Source organism: Corvus hawaiiensis, chromosome 20 (genome assembly GCF_020740725.1).
Source record: "Corvus hawaiiensis isolate bCorHaw1 chromosome 20, bCorHaw1.pri.cur, whole genome shotgun sequence".
Classification (NCBI taxonomy): domain Eukaryota; kingdom Metazoa; phylum Chordata; class Aves; order Passeriformes; family Corvidae; genus Corvus; species Corvus hawaiiensis.
Window position 1 is genome coordinate 5,143,200 of NC_063232.1, and position 19,413 is coordinate 5,162,612.

Below are 19,413 nucleotides of genomic sequence, written 5' to 3' on the forward strand. Positions count from 1 at the left end.
ATAAGGACGCTCAGCCCTCCTGGTGGGAGAAATGCAGAGACCTTTGCAGGTTTTGTCAGCAGAGATAGATTTGGCCCTGGCACCTCCTGGACACGACATCAGGTATCCCCATTTACTGTATTGTGCCCAGTGAAATGGGCTCCTGATGGGGGTGACTGAGGGCACACACCTTAAACACCATTTAAAGCACATTTTTTCCATAGTTTATTGTTGGCCCGACTTATTTTTTTTTTCAGTTGATGAACAAGAGTTTTAGGGTCTGCAAAATTAACATAACCTTACGGGTTTCTTACAAATAAATCTAAAAATCTGACAGAATTATTTTTATATCACTGTTTGCCTGCTCAGAAAATCAGTGGTCTGTTTTCATGGGACATTTAGGCCCTCTTTTTCACAGATCCCGATCATCTAATCAGGATTTCATAAACACAAAGACAACAGCATGTCTTGATGAAGGTGAACATTAGGTGTCAAGTCCACAAAAAAAATTACTTTTTTCAGTTTATTTGAAATATGATTAGAAAATGATGATTTTGCTGAAATTGGGAATCATTGCAAACCTTCTGAATTGTTGGTAAATACATGATACCGAATTAGGCACTCAAAAGCAGCAATGCACAGTTACTATCTCTGTGTAAATTTTTAAGACTTGCAAATCACTTCTGCACTTTATTGACCACAAAAGTCTATTTTTCAGCAGAGACTTAGGGAGCTGTGCACAATAAATTAGATTTGGATCAATTTAGGAATTCTTCTGTGATCCTCATGTTTAGCAGCCACTCAGCTTGCAGAGAGTTCAATAATATAAATAAATCAGGACACTTCAGGCAGATTCAATTGCCAGAAATGAGGTGCATTCTTGGTACCCTTGCTGAATAATAGCATATTGTCTAAATACTTTAAATTCTTCTGAATGCACTCATTACAGATGGCATTCAGATATTTGGAAATTGGTCAGAGATTTGGCAAAGCATGAAGAATAAACAGCCTAATCCAGGGAAATACAGCACAATTTGCTGATGCAATCCTTGCTTGCCCCTTGCCCCCTTAACTTTCACATGAATCGATTCAACCACTGCTGCAGCCAAACCCCACGGCTGGAAGGAGAAGGAATGGAAAAGGAATTCTCCAGGATTCTCCATGAGTCCTGTGTTCCATCAGCTCAGGGGAGCTCTGCAAACACCAGGGCGAGGTGAAGCATGAGGGGATGGCTGGCAGGGCCCTGAAGAAGGGCAGACCCAGCCTCTTCCTTTTGGCTGCAGGGAGCTCTGAAATTATCTCAGCTAATCTCATTAAAAGGCACTCTTGGATTGCAGCTCTGCACTGGGTGAGCACTGGAGCAAAGCTGGGGGCTTCTACCTATGAAAATTTAAGTTTTTTTGCCATCCAGAGCTGATAGAATAATCTTTACTGTGTGGAGACAAATCAAGATTCTTATCCTTGGGGCCTAGAGGCTGCTGTCCCCTTGCAGTTTTTAAGGAGTACAGTGGCAAAAGTAGGATTAATGCAGATTGATTTTACAAACATTGCCCCCCATGGGATTCTGGCCCTGATTTTCTGTCCTTCAGCCCTTGACAGCACCTGCACACCTTGGCCTTTCACTGCAATAGTGCCCTCACACCGCCACACATTTGTAGCCTCCTGCAGGAGATTCTTGCTGGCATTCATTTGTGTAACTTTGTTTTCACTGATATTTCTAAGAACATAGAAACAGCTTTTTATCTTCCCAAACATACACACGCCATCCAAAGAATCCCAAGCCTACTCCCTCACACACTTGTGCAGGTAGAATTGAGACAAAGAGCTACAAAATCTCATCTTAACATTCCTCACAAGTTTGTTGTTTTTTTTTTTTTTTTAAAGGAGAATATACCTTTTCCCCAACCCCTTGACTCATTTAATTACAGAAAGTCACCTTATATAAATAAGCCATATTTTATTGGTTGACTAAGTTAACTTAGTTGCCTTGGTTTGTCTTACTTCTCTAAGTACCGTTTAACTGTTTTCATACAAATATGGCAAATTAAAAATGGCCATAACCCCTCTATTTTTAATTATTAAATCCAAGTACTCCAAGAACTGATTGAGAATGACTCTGAGTCAAAGTTTAGGCTATACTTTTATTTACTTCACGTACTATGAACATATACATTACATGCTACAAAAAAATAAAAAAGGACTTTAACTGTCAAGAAAGTGGATAGTGTTATAATACAATGGCACATGTTCATATTTTTCTTCAAACAGGTTTGGTTAGAATCCTTGCCCAAAACCATTAACGAAAAGGAAGTGTTTTACTCTCAAAGATGATTAGAAATATTTGCATTATTAACAAATACAATTCAAACAGATTAACAAGATTTAACCAGGTCATATATTAGTAAAAAGGCTGGGGCTTACCAAAATGAAATATATATTAAAAAACCATAGCAGCCAGTTGTACTTTTTTAGTGTGATATAACGTGTAAATGCACCAGAAGAACACAGTGTAATTGAGCGTTCTGCTTTCATGGTGTATTTCTAGAAATGATTATTCTAGTTCTAACACCTGCCTATGCACAAGAGATCAAAACCACAGCCAAGGAGAGACAAAAGATTGTGACCAACATTCTGAGCAATGATTTTTTTTCACGCATCAGGGAGAAGGGAGGGAACAAAGAGAAGAGGATAAACAAAGGCCACAAAAGGATTTCATCTACATGTTCAGGAACATAGTTTCTATCTATTTGCCTTTAAGAGCCTGACAAGTTGAAATGTCTGTTTTGTCCAAATGCAAAGATACTCCTTTCTATCACCTATGAAACAAAATCACATTTCAGCTTAGAACCGAAGAGTGGAAAACAGTTGCATTAATGTATCAGCCAGCTAAAAAAACTGCTCGACAAGAACTTGGGATTCTAGTGTAACAGCAGCTATTAAGACTCCTCTAGTTTCTTTATTTTGCTCTTTCAAAGTGTACAAATATTCACAATTTATACAGTCTTAACAAAACCACATCTACAAAGTTCGCAGGGTATTTGCTAGTTAATTCAATTCATGTCTTTCGTATTAAAAAGGCAAGGTTTGCATAATAAAACTCCCAGAAAAATGTTATTTTGGTATCTTAATTCCTGATTGGAAAGGTACAAATATATGGGCTTTCATTAACTGCAGTTGGCAAAAATACTTCAGAACAGTGTTACTCTAAAGACACACTGTTTATTAGGTTTCTTTTGCAATATCTGAAGAAATATATAAGCATACACGGGCAACTGAAAAACTCAGTATTAAGTCTGTTTATTTAGAGTGCAGCTATTGAACAAAACCCCCCCCAAACAGCTACAGTAAATATCAAGATCAGAGAAAAAATACAAATTAGCCTTAAAGAACCTGATGAGTTACAGAATCTAGAGTTAGTTTCTCAATTTTTCTTCCCCTCCAAGTAAATTTTGTACTAAGCTAGAAGAGCTCCCACAATCACTGGCACGTCACCCCAACCAGAATAGCAATCCAAGGTAGAACGGAGCTGCAATTCCTTGTTTCCATTCTTACACCACTGTCCCTGCTGTCAGTTTTCTGATAATAATCCTCAGTAGTGCTCATGAGACTGGTGATGGACAGGTGTGATTAACGTTAGTCCACAGAAATTAATGAGTGCCCATAACCTGAACATTACTCAGACTTGCTGATGGATTAGTTTTGAAGTAGAACAACTAGTACTTAAATAGAACAGAAATATTATAATTTCCAGCATGTTACAGAGTTCTGAGGTAAAGTGTTACCAGTATTGTTGTAGGGTTGGTGCCTTGCAGCAAAGGCCTTTGCAGCACCGGCAACCCATGAGCCACTGGAGTCACACAGGTTTGAAGCAACCAAACCCAACAGTTTCAGTTTGATACTATTTAGAAAAACCCTTCTGCATGGATTATACTGTAGTCAAGTTACAAAATTTAGTTTGGTCACCAGAGTGCTGTGCTTGGAAAACAACCCAGGGTACAGGCAAGGGAGAGTTACTTCAGTGTTTAATTTCAGTTTACAAAACTTACTAAATCCATTCTGATTTATATTAGATCATTAGAAGAACAGACTAAAAAACAACCATCAAGGCAGTGCATAATACTGCCTACTCAATGCACTGATTTTCATCATGAGCTAGGAAGCCATATTTACTCTATTTATTTTGCCTTTTGAGAATCAATCCAGAAGCACACAATTATTTTCCATTAGTTTATTAAAAATAAAATCCTCATGAATTCACTATCAAATATTTTACAGATGGGAATTAAACCAGAAGAGTCCCCAGAGTGTCTTTAAAATAGAAGTAATATTTGGTTTGTCAGTTCACTGTGTTTGACACTGATTTGTACTGTAACAGTATTGTACAAATATTGAAGAATTCTAGGAAAATTAAACTAGCCCTACACAATTTAATTTTATTGGAAAGCAGTGTCAATATTTTAGTATATTTAGTGAATCAAACACTGCTTTAAAGCTACGTATTAAAGTGCTATGCACGTATTTTTCAGCTCTGATATGGAGGTTTACACTTCCATAAGCCTTGTATTTGTGGATAAAAAGAGATACTGTGTGTTAATAAAAATCTTAAATTAAAATCAGCTGCTATGTTTGAAGCATCAACAGTACTGAAGAAATCAATCTAGTGTCCACAAGCTTCTAGAATTCTGAGGTTGATTGGATCTGTCATTTACCATGAAAATGGTAAGGATCTGTAAATCATAAGGCTGTCCCCAACGGGCCCTACATCAGTCTGTGCTGTGCACAGTTAACTGACCATGCACTGTGTAGCCTTTCTAGGACAGAGAATCCAGGATGGAAAAAAACATGGGAGAGAGCTCCAGGATAAATCTGTGAAATTTCTATCTAGGTATTGAATTGTCTACGGTTGATGTTCATTGCCTGAGGAAGAAGCAACATAAGCAATGGGCCTGGAGAGAGCTACAAATGTTATCTGAACATCTACAGCACTGCTTCCTCCAGCTGCTGCTGCTGGCAAGGTCCAGGCTGCCGTGCACGTGGACATAAGCAGGCATTACAACCTATAATCATGGCCTAGTTCTGCCACTTGACACACGAGTTATCTGCTGTCGTACCCTGAATTACATGACCCTTGCTTAAGGAATGGTGGTGTTGAGTCCCAGGGGTTTGCAGGTTATCAGAACGCTTATCCAAGCAATACCGCTTTCAGCATCGGTCCAAGCATAGTCTTGATGGCATCTGCAATAAAAACAAGTTGAGATTGTTCCCATCTGTAAGAGCAACTGTTGAGCCACACTCAGCTGAAGTCCTCGTCAGGATTCTGTTGATCCAGCAGACGGACGTGTGTGAATGGAAAGTGACCACGTCTGCCGTTACATTCTCCTTCCCACTGACCACTCACGTTAATCTTTGTGACCTTTACCAGCTCACCGACCTGTGGGGTAAGAAATACACACGTTACAATCCAGAAACACAGGCAGGATGAGCTGCCACCCCTCCCTCGGTGTGCTGCCACCCAAGTGCACCAGATACACATCTATAAAAAGCAGCTTTCGTCCTGACAGTTTCTGAGACACCAGCCTGTCCCCAATGGCATTCACTCCAAGAAAGTATATGAAGAAATGTGCCTAGATCAGGTGACAACTACATGAACTGAAGAGCCAGCAATCCAATACCTATCTTTCCAAGTGCTCTTGGGACCTGCCATCAGGTGCTATCCTGATAAATGTGCCTTGTTGGGCTGACAGAGGCCTGCACACTGCTGGGACTCCATCAGGAGCCTCATAAAGCAAGGAAGGCTTGTACCTGTACCAAGTGGACACTAATCTGCAAGCTCAACTGCTCCTTAGTTTTGAAATTCCACTTTTCAAGGTCTGGAAAGTAGAGGATCTCTCTCTCTCTACAGATTATAACAGGTGGGTAAGAAGTGCCATAAGGCTGCTCTGTTCTTACTTTGGGCACCCACAACCAGCCACTACCAAAGGCAAAGCCAGATGGCATTTCAGTCTTGCCCAGCATGGATTTCTTCCAGAAATAAATCCCATTGAATCACAGAATTGTTTAGGTTGGAAAAGATCTTTAGGGTAATCGAGTCCAACCATTAACTCAGCACTGCCAAGTCCAGCACTCATGGGAATAGTAAAGACAACTGATGCCCTCTCCCTCTTGCCCAGGAATACATCTCCAATTCTAATCTCCACCCTAATATTCCCAGCACCAATTCCAAAGGCATCATCTCCCTGTGACAAAGGCACAAACTGCACAGCAGGCACGTCCCCAGGGCTGTGCAGGTAGTTCAAATCAGGACACAAGTTAGGTCAGATCAGTCCCCAACTCTGTTTCATATTGAAGGGTACTTTAATTAAGTGGCACTTACACGACCTGAGGAAGCACAATTTACATTGTAAAGACACTGGAGAGTTAATGAATGCACCACTGAAAAGCTGTCTACCCATTTCTACCCCTCTGTAGATTTTTATCAATAATCTGATTTCCAAGTAACGTACAACAGTTTTTAAATTCTTCCCACATCACAGATGGAGGATGCTTTTGGGACAGATACGCTCTATTTTCTTTCACTAATACTGTAAATAAACTCTGAAGGTGTGGCCAAAGACCTCACTGCATTTCATCCAGAAATTCACTGAATATAAAGTTTACACAGATGCTCATCACTGTGTTCCAAATCCATCCAGAACACAACCTCATTATTTGCACTGTCCGGGCAGCCAAGGAAGAACAAGGAAAACAATTTCAGATGTTACCAATCTCCATAACTTTACAGGTTTTAATCACTTCCAATCTTTTGCCAGAACAGCTTTTAACAGTTCATAAATTCAACCCCTTTCATGGACATTTAATTAAGCTTCCCATACCTCTCATGATTACTTATCTGGTAATGAGAGGCCCATTGGGACTCCTGTTGTAGCTTTATTTTTTCCTTTTGTAGTCATTAGTATAGACATTTTAATGAATCATATTTTGAAGAAAATCCTCTTTATGTATTTGCTAGAGGCAAAAAGGAAGCCTTCTTCCAGTACTGAATGCAAGCTTCAGCTCTTCAGGAATTTAATCATGCAGTTTGTATAATTTTGCTACTGCTAATAACCACTGGGGGGTTGTACCAACAAAAATACTCTGCTGACCAAAACAATACATCAGCTATAATTTAACAAGGATAAGATTCAATGTGACAATACTAGAAGTGGAAAATCTGATTTCCTAATCACAGCCATTACCAGAACAATGTCCCAGATAAATTTAAACTGCTTCAGACCTGGATAGAATCTACATATCAGCCTTCAAGAGAACAGTGTTTAACCTCCAACCCACTGGGAAGGGAAAGCGTGACTTGCACTGAAGTTTGCTGTCTGCAAGAGATTTTTCTTCGACTGTTGGCCTCTGCTCTGCTCCTCACACACTAATTAGTGTTCATTAGGGTTTATCTTGGATGCCTTACAATAAACTCACCTGAAAAAGGTGGGTTTAACAGAGCAATTACAGTGAGTTACAATATGGGATATTTGTGACACTCCCTCACTCCCAGAGCACCCTGTAGTTGGTTTTTGGGTTTCAGGGCCATTGCAGCCAAGGGACACTCATTTATGAAATCCCCTTACTAGAAGGAGCTACACTTGAAAGCTGCATTTCAGTAACTGTTAAATGAGGAGAGACCTCTGAGATTAAATACTCCTTTTTACCAGTACACTAATTTCATTTAGCAGGCACACTGATACATTTTTTCATTCCCATTTCATTTATATATATAAACCTTCTCATTTCATTCATATATATATATATATATATATATATATATTTGTATTTATATATCTATATCTTTACACCTGCCAAAGCAGGACTAACTTTAAGCAAGCATGGACCATTTTACAAATGATGGCTTAATAAAATGGCTCCACTTGATCCTGAATAACTGACAGATCTTTCTAGATCTGATTCAAACCTCTGCCTACTAATCTATAGTTCAACCACTCTCCTGAAGACAATACAGAGAACCTTTCCAAAAGTTACTTATTATTACAAGTGCTGAAGTTTTAAAACCTTTAGGCTAGGAGTGGATGTTTTCTCTGAATTCTCCTCACTTTTAGCATTGACTTATGGCAACATTAGTCCATAGTGCATCATCCCACCAAGCACAGCACCTCAGGAACAACACTGTACCCTGCTAGAAAGCCAGGTTTGTCTCAGTCTTCATCAGAAGTTTTAAAACTAAATATACCCCATATGCTTCAAAGCAAAACTGAAGGTTCAAGTGAAGACTTCTGTATGCTGTGGTTTTATTCCAAGTACTCCTCTTTGGTGAGGTCAAGGTGGCAGAGCTCTGCTACTGTTACAAAGAAAAAAAATAAATCGATCGATCTCAGAGTCATTCACCACACAGATCTTCCTTTTTTCTCCTCTACTTTCTCATAAAATAGATTGAAAACTCCTTGCATAGATCCAGTTACATGCAAAATAAATGTTAACTTCTCCTGCTGAATCTTTTTTTCCGTAACAGAGCACAGACTTTATTAGAACATCGCCTGCTCTGATCCTCCTTCCTTGAGCTCTTCAAAAGCATGTCAGGCTTAAAATAACAGAACAGCACAGATACTCTGTTTGCAGTTTGGGCAAAAACTGTTTGATGTTAAGAATCTATTTTTCTAAGAGAAACAGTGGGATCCACCCCCTCCCATGAATATTGCCAGATTTAAGGATAAGAGTTTTCATTTGGAAAGAATCCCACTTTCTGTATTTATAAAGAGGTCTGGGCAAAAATGGGCTGATAAGATTTACATAATGCTCTCTACTAAGTTATCTAAGAAAGAGATCTCTAAATAAACAGAGAAGGAACACCATGAAGTGAAAGGGAACGTGGAAAAAGGAGACAACAAGAAACAGCACTTTGATAGACAGGATGGAGAAAAACTTGGGAGAAAATGAAGTGCATATTGCTTTTTTTTCCTGTACAGACATTGAAAGCAACTCAGTAACATTGTGATTGGAAGTGATAAAAGCTGCAAAGCTTTGAGGGCCACTAGAAGCAGTGATAAATGGCTCACTTTTTAAAATTACATTTGTGCAATATTACATACAGAATAAAGAACCACCACTGCTATTGCATTTCTTAAATGGAGAGCAAGACAGGAATATAACACCCTAACCAAGAGGGCCAAGATGTCAACTGATAAATATTTAAGCAGTTTTAAGAAGCCCACAAAGGCCATTTCTGGACACCAGAAATCTCACGTGGTCACACAGCCGAGCTGAGCTGACACTTCTCAGCTGCCCCTCCCAAACACTTCAGCTACTCAGCCTTTACCATCAGTTAGTAAAAGACACCAGAGGTGGTAAGGTAGCTCAGAAAAGAGAGGTGTTACCCACAAAACTGCTCCTCCCTCAGCATAGCACTCTTGACAGATCATGTGAGTTTTGGTGAAGAGGATTGAACTAACCTAAGATCAGCCCTGGCACTCACAAGCTGTTCTCCAGCGTGGAAAGCATTTCCTTTCACTCTAAATTGCTTATGGCCTGGATTAGCAGCATTTCCTCACTCTCCCTATTTCACTCCATGCTCCCAAATCCTGCACTGGGCAGCAATGTGAGGTTCTTTAGTGAAATGAAGTGTAAAGTTAAGGCTTAAGAGAATGCAAAATTCAGAAATAAAACCAAAAGATCTTGCTAAATATGCCACAAAATATCCAGAGGCTCAAAACCAATCTAACATCTGGTAATGACAAGAGTCTGCATTCAGGAATATTCCCAAGCTCCAGGAGCTAACTGGGTGGAAAGAGTGAGAAGAAGGAAAGAGACAGCATTTTAGCCTTTATAAAAGTTTGAAGGGTAAAAATCCTCACATTTCCCCAAAATCTGATAAGTTTACATAAATTTCTATTCCTGCTTCTCAACCCAAAAATATTCAGATATATAACAGAACATGTAGCAACTCAGAGTATATTTACTACCTGCGTGGGAAAAGATTTCACATCTGCCAGGCTGTGCATCTGCATTTCCCAGTTCTGCACCAGACACACACCTACAGCTGCCAGATCACTGAAGTCCTGGAGTGCCTTTTGTGCTATGCACAATTTCACAAAGTATTTCAGAGTGGAAAGGAGATGCTCTGACTCAGCACAGAAACTGTTTTTTCCCAAGTGCTTAAAATGTTATATAAACAGGAAGTCAATTAGGTATCAGGAAATTCCAGAGCCTCTAGCTCAAAGAAAGCCTAGATTAAAGGATACAATTTACATATCCTAAGGCAAAGGTCTGCCACAGGGAATACCTTAGTCTCAATTTCCTCAAATGCAATTTGGGGGAGAATTATGTGATGCGGATAGAGCACTCCACTCACCTTTTTAAGGGGGAAAAAAGACAAATCAAAAAGGCCCTGTACAAGTACTTGATCCTGTCAGGAAGTGAATCAACCTGAGGGAAGCTCAGTGCCTTACTACAAACCCTACTCCATCAATCACTGCTTTATACCAGACCTCCCTAACAAATTGTAGTGTAAATTATAAAATGCTCCTGCTCCAAACCTAAGCCCAAAGTAATCTGCTTGAGTTGATGTTGCTACAATTAAATTCTATGTGTGACCATCATCATCATCTCAGTCCAGGTAATTTCAAAGTGTACCAATGTTTCCACTGATTGCTTTAAAACTGCTGACAGACTGGGGAGAAAAAAAACCCCAACACAAACCAACAAACAACCCAGTACACCTTATACAGATTGTGGTGAGGCACACAACAGCAAACACATGTTCAGACACACCATTTATGAACTGTTCCCTCTCCCTCCCCCACAAAATAAACACTTCAGGAACAGAAAACATGGATGGGGAAACACTTACGTTAGTGATGGTTGACAACAGACATGATACTGGTTCAGTAACCTAATAATAATCAACAATAATCTAATGTACAAGTGACTCAAGTCACTCGTTTTATCCATAACTTATTAATCACAACGTAAAACCAGTATTATAAAGTTTTTCCCTTTCTCATTCCTCCAAAACTACCACGTGATTGAAAGGGAAATCCCTTGAACAGATCTCTTCCTTCTAAGTTTTGCCCATTATGTACCTCCAAAGCCAAGGCTGTCTTGTCGTAGGCATTAGGGACTCGCTTCTGGACAACCCGGGCATAAATAGGGCCATTCTGAAGGTTAGGGAGCGGAGTGTTGATGCTGGGCTGGGCATAGGGCCCTGGCTCCGGCCCACCCAGTGGTTGTGGGTGGGAACTATCCTGGTTACCTCCAATCAGAGTAGGGACTGAAGCAGAGGAAGGTCTATACTTCTCGACGTAAGGAACGGGAATCATTCCCCTCTTCCCTGCGCTGTCTTCTGCGTTCCACCACTGCTCTTCAGGTTTATCCCGGATTCTCAGTATGTCTCCTTTCTTAAAGGGAAGGTCTTCCTCATCATTGCCATTAAAGTCAAAGAGAGCTCGCACATACTCTGCCTCCTCCTGCCTGAGGATAACCCCGCTATTCTGCCTCGAGCGGGAAACGGGTTCTATCAAGGTTGTAGTGTCCAAATAGTGTATTTTGTAGAATTCCAGTAAAGATGGCAAAGAATCAAACTCTTGGTCACCTATTCGAAATCTGGTGGGATTCAACCCTGAAAAGAGAAGGCAACATGTCAAAGAGAGCATTAAAACTGTAAATAATGCATCTGAGAAGACAAATACATTTACAGAGAAGTATTTCAACACCAAATTTGATCATCTTTACGTCATATTCAGCTTTTCTGAGTATTTTCTGTCAAAGACAGCACTATCATGATCATAAATACAGGTTTTTCTAAAAAGATTTTGTCAAGAAAGGAAAAGAGAAATTCTTTGGCACTGCCAAACTTCCCGAATTAGGATAAAAATATCTTTGTTTCTTTCAATGTTATATGGATTCGACAGATGAAAATGTTCAGTACATCAGGGTTTCTCAGGAGCCTGTACCATTTTCCTGCTTTATACTCTAAATATAGGAAGCAAATTAAATTTTGGACCATTTCAAGGAAATTATTTTTTTAAATTCTCTTCTGCTGTCTGGATCTATTTCCCAAGAACAACGCTGCAATAATGGTTATTTACCTGTTGTAACATCTTGGGTTAAAAGCACGGACACTACAGAAAACTGCTTTGTATGGCAGCAAACAAGTGATGTCAAAGAACAAATAGTTATTTTTCATTTTGATAAAAGGTACCACTAAAGAAAATTATCTACATTCTATGCAATGCAAAGCAACAATGTATATTTTCATAGCAGGTATGACTCAGCCTTTTAATCTCAAGTCCTGTTGCTTCTTTGCCACGTTTGTCAGATGGAGCCCAAGCTATAAATCCAAACCTCAAATACATTGGAATACAGATGATGTTCACATTCAAGCCATTACAAGCATCAAAGTGCAGAATATCCATTTCCAATCTGTGTGCTGTGCTTTTTTTTTCCATTTTATGTTCTTCAGGCTCAGCTGGGGAAAAAAACACACATGATGTTCTATTTCCACCATGCCCCCTGCAATCAGTTATGGGAAGAACTGGGGAAGACTGGGGGAAGGGAGTGCAGATGAAAAGATTTATGCTTTAATGAGTAACTCTTTTAGCAAGAAAGAGATGCTTACTTTGCAAGTCTGTTTTCTCTGCAGGGAATATCTAACAGTCCCAAGACTTAGCTCTGGAGTACAAAGCTAGCAGAATTCTTCAAGCTGTCACTGATCCAAAACTCCCTGCAAAGTAGCACTGTCAGCATGGAAAGCTAATGTTACAACAAGTTCTTTCAGGAGAGCAAAAAGGGGTTCTAACAGAGAAAAGGGCAGATTCAATAAGATCAAAACAGACAAACACCCGAGAAATGAGTTCTGAAGTATCCTGAAGGAACATGAGCATTAGTGGGGCTGGTTAAAGGAAATTCAAAGAAGCAGAACTAAGTCATTGGAAAATGCACGTTTGCATGCATTAACAGCATTGAAAGGCTCTCAAAAGAAATGAATACAAACACAGTGAGCCAAAACCCAAACCAAATACCTTCAAAAAACTGCAAAAAACAAACTGGCATCACCAAGAGATAAGGAAGTTAATGTAATTATCAGTAAGAAAGACGAGCCCAGCACAGGAAGACAATTAAGATTCCATCTTATTCTTACAAAGTCTAGTGCTCAGAAGATGCAAAACCCCCTCAACTTTTGTCGCTGAGATGTAACTTACAGCTCTAGGCTTGGCCAGAACCCTGGAATTTCACCCCAGTGGCACTGTCAGCTCTGTGGGCTCACAGGAGATGAATTCTGCCTGGACAGGCAGCATCCCTACACCACATCAGAACAGCTGACGTTCACTACTCGGTGCATAATGGGATCTGGGAATGCCGCACTTCCACTACCACGGGAAGTGGGAAACCAAGTGGGAAAGACACCAGGTTTCAGACCAACCTGGTGACAGAAACACGAGCAAGTATCTACCACTATTTTAGTTGTGAACCTTTAAGGATCAAGGCTTGAAACTTGAGTCAAAAGAAAAAGTCACAGGAACTTCAAGAGCAGGGCAGCAAAGCTCTTTGCAGCCATATGGAGAAGACAGTCTCAGGAAAGTTCACTGACATGGAACTTATTTCACATGACAGAAATATAGAGGCTGAAACGCCAATTTACCTCAGTAAAACCTGCTACAAGCTGACTCAGCCAGAAGGCTGAGCTCTGTCCCAGCAATGTAAGGATTCACAGAAAAAATTTAACAGGTCACAGGGAATGAACAGTTCTTCAGTAACATTCGTCAGCCTGGTCAATCTTCAATCTCCACCAGGATGAACAAGGCATTCTTTTATTTTTCCTTTGGAACAGGTTCACCTTCTTGAATTAATGCACAACAGCCTGAGAGAGCTGTCAAGTGTACCTGAATACAAGTTGGACTTTAAGAAGAAAGCCCTCTGGAACATTATGTACAGGGAAGGAGTGACAGAAATCACTGTACTGTATCCTGGATAATCAGATCCTAAAACGCATTTTGCACGGCTAAACAACAGCCAGAGGACACAGACCCTCCAAATTCTGGGATCAGAAAGATCCATGCACTCCTTGAAGGGACAGAGAGAAAAGCATCAGAAAGGAGAGATGTTACCCTCACAAAGACCACACTGCAAGAAAACCACATGCACTTCTGATGCTTTTCTTTAGAAAAAGAAAGGCAGCTACAGAAATCTGAGAAGACCTAGAATAAAAAAATCTACAAGCCTAATCCAAATTAATCACCAATATAAAAGCAGTGACCTCATCATTGTCTGCAGACTAGAAGACTCCTAAAATTTAGCTAAAATAGGCATTAAAAGGACAGTACAGTTCAAAGTCACAGTTGGTGAAATGCAGGTTGGAAATAAAATACAACTCCACCTTCCCAAGCAAGTGGAAAACTTTCCATCAGTTTAAGTCTTTTGCAGCTCCTCTTGTTCAGCTACAATGACCTAAATGATGCTCACATGTAGTGGGGAAATTACTTCACTCACTACAGGCTCCCAAGTTTTGTCATTCCCTGGTATAATGAAATTCAAAGACTAACGGATTTCCAGCTCAGTGGAATTCTTCAGCCTCTTGTTTGAAGTGCAACACTGCGCATACCTTCAGACCAATGGAATAATTCAGGCAAGATCTAACACAACAAAAAGTTACAGCAACAAGGTGAGTGGGGTTTTTTTGAGAGTAAGAGCAGTTTTCCTTCACGATCCTGGGATTTTTCTTGAAGGCACAGGTCTGAGCAGCACAGCGTGCACATCTTCTGAGGGCTCCCAGGAAGAGAAGAATGTAAAGGTGAGTCCAGCTCCTGGAGGAACTTTAGTTACTCCCTATGAAAGTTGGACACTTGAGTACTGGAAATTATCTTCCCTCCTCTGCAGCCTGGCACAGCTGAAGCAGAAGAGCTGCTCAGGGAGTACCTCCACCACCAGCACTGCTCAGCTGAGTCAGGTTACTCTTTGAATGAGAAGCACGAAGGGCTGAGTATCATCCTTCTTCCTTACTCCATCTCCACTAACCTGACTCCAGCCATCTCAGGATGCCACAAAACCCCTGCTCTCAGAAAGGTAAGGAAAGAGTTAAAATCCAAAGGGTCCCAGAATTGAAGAAAAGTTTCAAACCTGGCTCATGTCAGCTCTCTGTTTATGATGAACATTCCCTCCTGACACAACCCCCTGACACTCTGTTGGCTTTGTGTCAGTCTGGGAAAGATTGCTTATGTATGTTTTAAATATTGTACAGATACTGGGGAATTAGGGCTATAAACCACCCAATATTCTACTGACTGGGCAGGTGGTGAAACCACAGAGCAACTTCTCACTCCCTCAGACATCTCAAGGGGTTTGCATTTCTCTCTTCACTCCAACTGCTAGTGTCACTTGGGAGTTTTCTCTTTATTTCCAAGCTTTGGAAAGCTTTTCTTTCATAGGAATACAGGTTTTAAATTTTGCATCTAGTTTTAGTCTGTAAGGGTGGTTCCCTTTCCCAATTTAGAGTGTGTTTAGGGCCAGAAAAGCTGTTCTTATCACACAGGGCACAGTAAGATATTCCAGTGATGTAAGCCAGTTCCTCCTGGAGCATATGGGAGCTGGGCTCTGAAGGCATCACATTCCAGCCCTGTGCTTCCCCCACCCCCACAGGGACACCTTTTTTCCTTGTTCTCAGGCCCTTCCTACTCATTCTGAGAAGAACAAGTAAGTCCCATAAACGCCCTATAAAAACATAAAACTCCATTGACTGGAAGAGCTCTGAGCACATCAGGAAAACATTCACTCAGGAGTTACAGACTGTCATTTCTGCAGATAATCAGAGGACAAGAAGAGCAGATGTCTAATACAGGCACCTTCTAAAGTTGCAGTTAGTTTGCATTTAAATATATTTTGATCTCAATATAAAAATGAAAAAAACCCAACGAAACTCAAACCAAACCCCCAAGCAACAGAGGTAAACCACACTGCTCACACATCCCTAAAGCCACTTCATCCAGAGCTGAGTGTGGATATCATTCTGTAAGGATTCCATGATTCCAGGAAGTTCAGTCACAATGGAAGCGATTTAGAAGCATTAAATTCAGAATCATGTTCCTAAAACTCATCAATGGTGAAAACATCAATTTCTGCATTTTATCTGTCACACTTCCCTACTTCAGACAGACAAATTTAGTAACACTATAAGGTTTCTGGTTTTGTAATGCTGCACTCTCAACAGAGAGCATTTCTATCTTTAGGTATTTCAGGCATTTTTTAGTGCATATCACACATTTTTACCCCAACCCCCCCATGTCAAATTGCAAACACATGATTTATTTACTATTTCCTCTGCTGTCCATCACCATGCATGGAGCACTTTGTCTTGTTTGGGATTTCTTTAGCCATAACTGTGATACTTCATCACAAATGATACCCTAATTCTGATCCATTTACACTGAAAACATAATGTTTTTCTTTCCCATAATTCAGTGATTTATCCCATTTTTTAAACTTCCTTAAAACATTCCAGGAAGACATAAAAAGTTCTGTTCAATTCTTTTTTCTTTGTTATGCTGAAAAATCACCTGCAAGAAGTTAGAGAGGGCAGCATCAGACAAAAGACCAATTTAACAAAGAGTCTGCAAGTTTACTTTAGAAATCAAATAAAGTATCATGGTTTTGTGACATTCTGATTTTTAGGGAAGCCAAAGCTCCTCATTTCATTCATACTATGCTGAGGCTTCCCTATCCCTGAGAGCAGTGTTAGACCAGTCAGGAATTTCACAAACACTGAGACCAACAAAACCCAACCCAAGAACCCCACCTGGAATATTCAGATTTCCCAGCGAGACCTGTGCATTTGCCAATAATAAATTGCTAAAAAAACTGTACCATACTAAAACAGTGATTTTGTTTTTCCTAAAGTTTTAACTTGGCCACAATGAACAAGCAGGACAATTTGCAAACACTTAACTCTTTTTTACTTTTTTACTGCATTACCTTCCCTACCCAAACACGAAATCATCTTCAATCTTCTACCAATGTTTTCACCTCCCTTCCACTGCAGAACAACCTCCCACCTATTTTTTTCTGAAAGAGCACCTTAATTACACTTGAAGTGCAATTTAATATACACCTCCCCAGCACCTTCTTTGGCTGGAGCATGAAGACAGCAGTATCAGCACAGAGGCATGATTTAATTAAAATTACTAAAATCAGCGTGGGAGTGTCTGTAGTGCAGGAGTGATGCATCACCCCTCCCTAGAGCATCCAGAGGACAAATAAAAAGGAGACCAACCAAAACATAATTATACTTTTTCGGCTATATTAAGCCTACTGTGCCACCAGCTTACACAGCTACTCTTTTAAAACACGATAATCATTTAAAACAGAAGAGAATTACAAGGTACTTCGTGATTTTAACCTAAGCCAGCCCACAGAATGCCACAAAATGTTACTGAGCTTAAGGATGTAACACAAGAAGAAAATCAGGATGGCTGTACTGAAGTGATGTTTTTGCAGAGACAAGTTGCTCCCCAAAGCAACTGCCCAGAAGTGACAGACACTCATGAGCCAGTGTTTTTTACTGTCTTTAAAATCCTATTAGATTAGATTCCACAACAAACTATCCTGGTGACTGACTCTGCTCTACACACCAGCCATCCTTGTCAGCAGTTACTGCACCAAACCTGTCTGCACACACATGAAGCAACAGGGCACCTGCCACATTCTGACTCCCCACAGCAGCAATGACTTCCAGTTCCAGCTGAATTCAGCCACCTGTAACTTCTACCTGTGGAGCTTTGTGACTTGAGTGCACTCTGCAGCTCTAGGAGGTTTCTGGGATAAACAGGATGAGTTAAGACTTTCCCAGTTTTTTCAATCTGAAATGCTTCCCCTGTATTACAGTGCAAACCTACTGGCAGCAATTTTGGCTTCTCTCAGATTATCTCCTTCTTAGTCAACTACTCTGTGCAGAGACTGAAAAATAAAACAACTCTTGTTACATCTTTCCAATCCTGGTGTTATTCCACCCATAGACCTACACCAGAGTGTCTCTGTAGCAATTCACACAGTTTACTTTCTGCCAAATAAATTCATCAAATCTCTTACTACACAGGCTTACTATTTTACTTTAAAATTATCTAGTAGCTCCTTGCTGGGATGCCAACCACACATCCACATCATTTTGCAAGGATTAATATCCAAACTTAAGCAGTTCCAGCACCAACTCCACTAATTCCCAGAGGAGGGACACCACTGCCTTTGGATTGTACTTTCTGACACATCCAAGGGTTCTGCACTGCTGGGGTTTAGTTGGACTGAACAGCAAAACTGCTGCTTCTCACAGTGCTTTTCTCTCTGGCACAGTCAGCACCTTCTGCTCTTGAAGTGTTACACTTAAACGTGTTGTTGTCATATTACACGTTCAGTCAATGAGAAATAATATCAAACTTCTCCTTTCAAGGGGAAGGAAACTGAACTTAACAACTGATTTAAAGAAACCATTGCCTTTACATCCTGAAGAGTTCCCACTACTCAAACTCCCCACTCGAACTCAGTCTCCCTGATAATGCAAAGCTGCCTCGTCAGAAGTCAGACTTCGGGGATGACACTTCCACAGAACCACCTCCCGGCTGAGACGACACGAAAAATCTATGAATTATCGCTAAGGGGTTTAGGAAAACAAAGAGGTGCGAGGCTGGAGCTGCGGGCTGCCCAGCTCCAGGATCTTGAATTTCATGTGGCACAGGACGGCAGGTGCGGACAGACAGCTCGGCGCGGGCAGCGGCCCCAGCTCCGAAACACGGCTTAATTCCACCACAAAGCGCTCCACGCCTGCAAACACCGCCCGGGCGCCGAGCGGAGCCGCCCCGGCTGCCCTGCCCGGGGCTGCGGGCACCGCCAGCCCTGGGGGTCACTCACCCGGGGCCCCGGGGCCCTCGCCGCCGGCCCGCCGGGCTCCCGCCGGCCCCAGGCTGTTGACGATGTAGTGCGAGACGCGGGAGCTCTCGGACACCGACAGCACGAAGTCGCCGGGGATGGTGCCCGAGTCGCGCACCAGGAAGGTACCGTGGCGCTGCCCCTGCAGCAGCGACACGGCCTCGGCGCGGCTCAGCCGCCCCCAGTACCAGCTCGCCCGGTCCTCGGAGTCGAACTGCCCGGCCATGGGGGCCGCGCTCCTCCCCCGCCCGCGGCCGCCGCCGCCGCCCGCGGAGCCGCTCAAAATGGCGGCCCGGCCCTGACCTCACCTACCGGACGTGACCGCACGCGGGAGGCGTGACGTCATCTCCCCGCGCGGGCGGGGCGGGGGGGGGGGGTTGGTGTGAGGGAGGGCTGTGAGGGGGAGGCGGGAACGCGTTCTGGGAATTCGGAACGGCGGAAACAGCGAGCGAATCCCGGGGTCGATCGGGCTGGAAAACACCGCTGAGATCATCGAGTCCGACCCGTAACCGAATATCGCCTCGTTAACCA

At 41.6% G+C, this 19,413-nt stretch overlaps 1 protein-coding gene across 6 annotated transcripts; it reads right to left on the reverse strand.

The window, feature by feature from the left end:
• Positions 1 to 2,100: 2,100 nt before the first annotated feature.
• CRK (CRK proto-oncogene, adaptor protein) lies at positions 2,101 to 19,192 on the reverse strand. 6 transcript variants are annotated; one of them, XM_048324519.1, is made up of 4 exons: positions 18,865 to 19,192; positions 11,058 to 11,593; positions 8,213 to 8,317; positions 2,101 to 5,410 (listed from the first exon to the last, which is right to left on the reverse strand). In XM_048324519.1, the coding sequence occupies exons 1-4, from the start codon at positions 19,106 to 19,108 to the stop codon at positions 5,273 to 5,275; spliced, it is 1,023 nt and encodes a 340-aa protein (XP_048180476.1). In that variant the 5' UTR covers positions 19,109 to 19,192; the 3' UTR covers positions 2,101 to 5,272. The 6 variants fall into 6 exon arrangements, 4 of the variants coding, with proteins under 4 accessions (XP_048180476.1, XP_048180473.1, XP_048180475.1 ...); XR_007207700.1 differs by having other exon boundaries at positions 5,323 to 5,410; positions 8,155 to 8,320; positions 11,228 to 11,593; XR_007207701.1 differs by having other exon boundaries at positions 5,326 to 5,410; positions 8,213 to 8,320; positions 11,228 to 11,593.
• Positions 19,193 to 19,413: the final 221 nt, after the last annotated feature.

What these genes read in the sequence shown, in the direction of transcription:
- CRK (XM_048324519.1), bottom strand. Translation starts at nt 19,108, where the DNA reads ATGGCCGGGCAGTTCGACTCCGAGGACCGGGCGAGCTGGTACTGGGGG. An exon ending in AGACAGCCTTGGCTTTGGAG is followed by an intron (nt 8,318 to 11,057) that starts GTACATAATGGG and finishes TTGTAACAGTAG; the next exon opens with CAGAGCTCTGCCACCTTGAC. An exon ending in TTTGCTTTGAAGCATATGGG is followed by an intron (nt 5,411 to 8,212) that starts GTATATTTAGTT and finishes CTTACCCCACAG; the next exon opens with GTCGGTGAGCTGGTAAAGGT.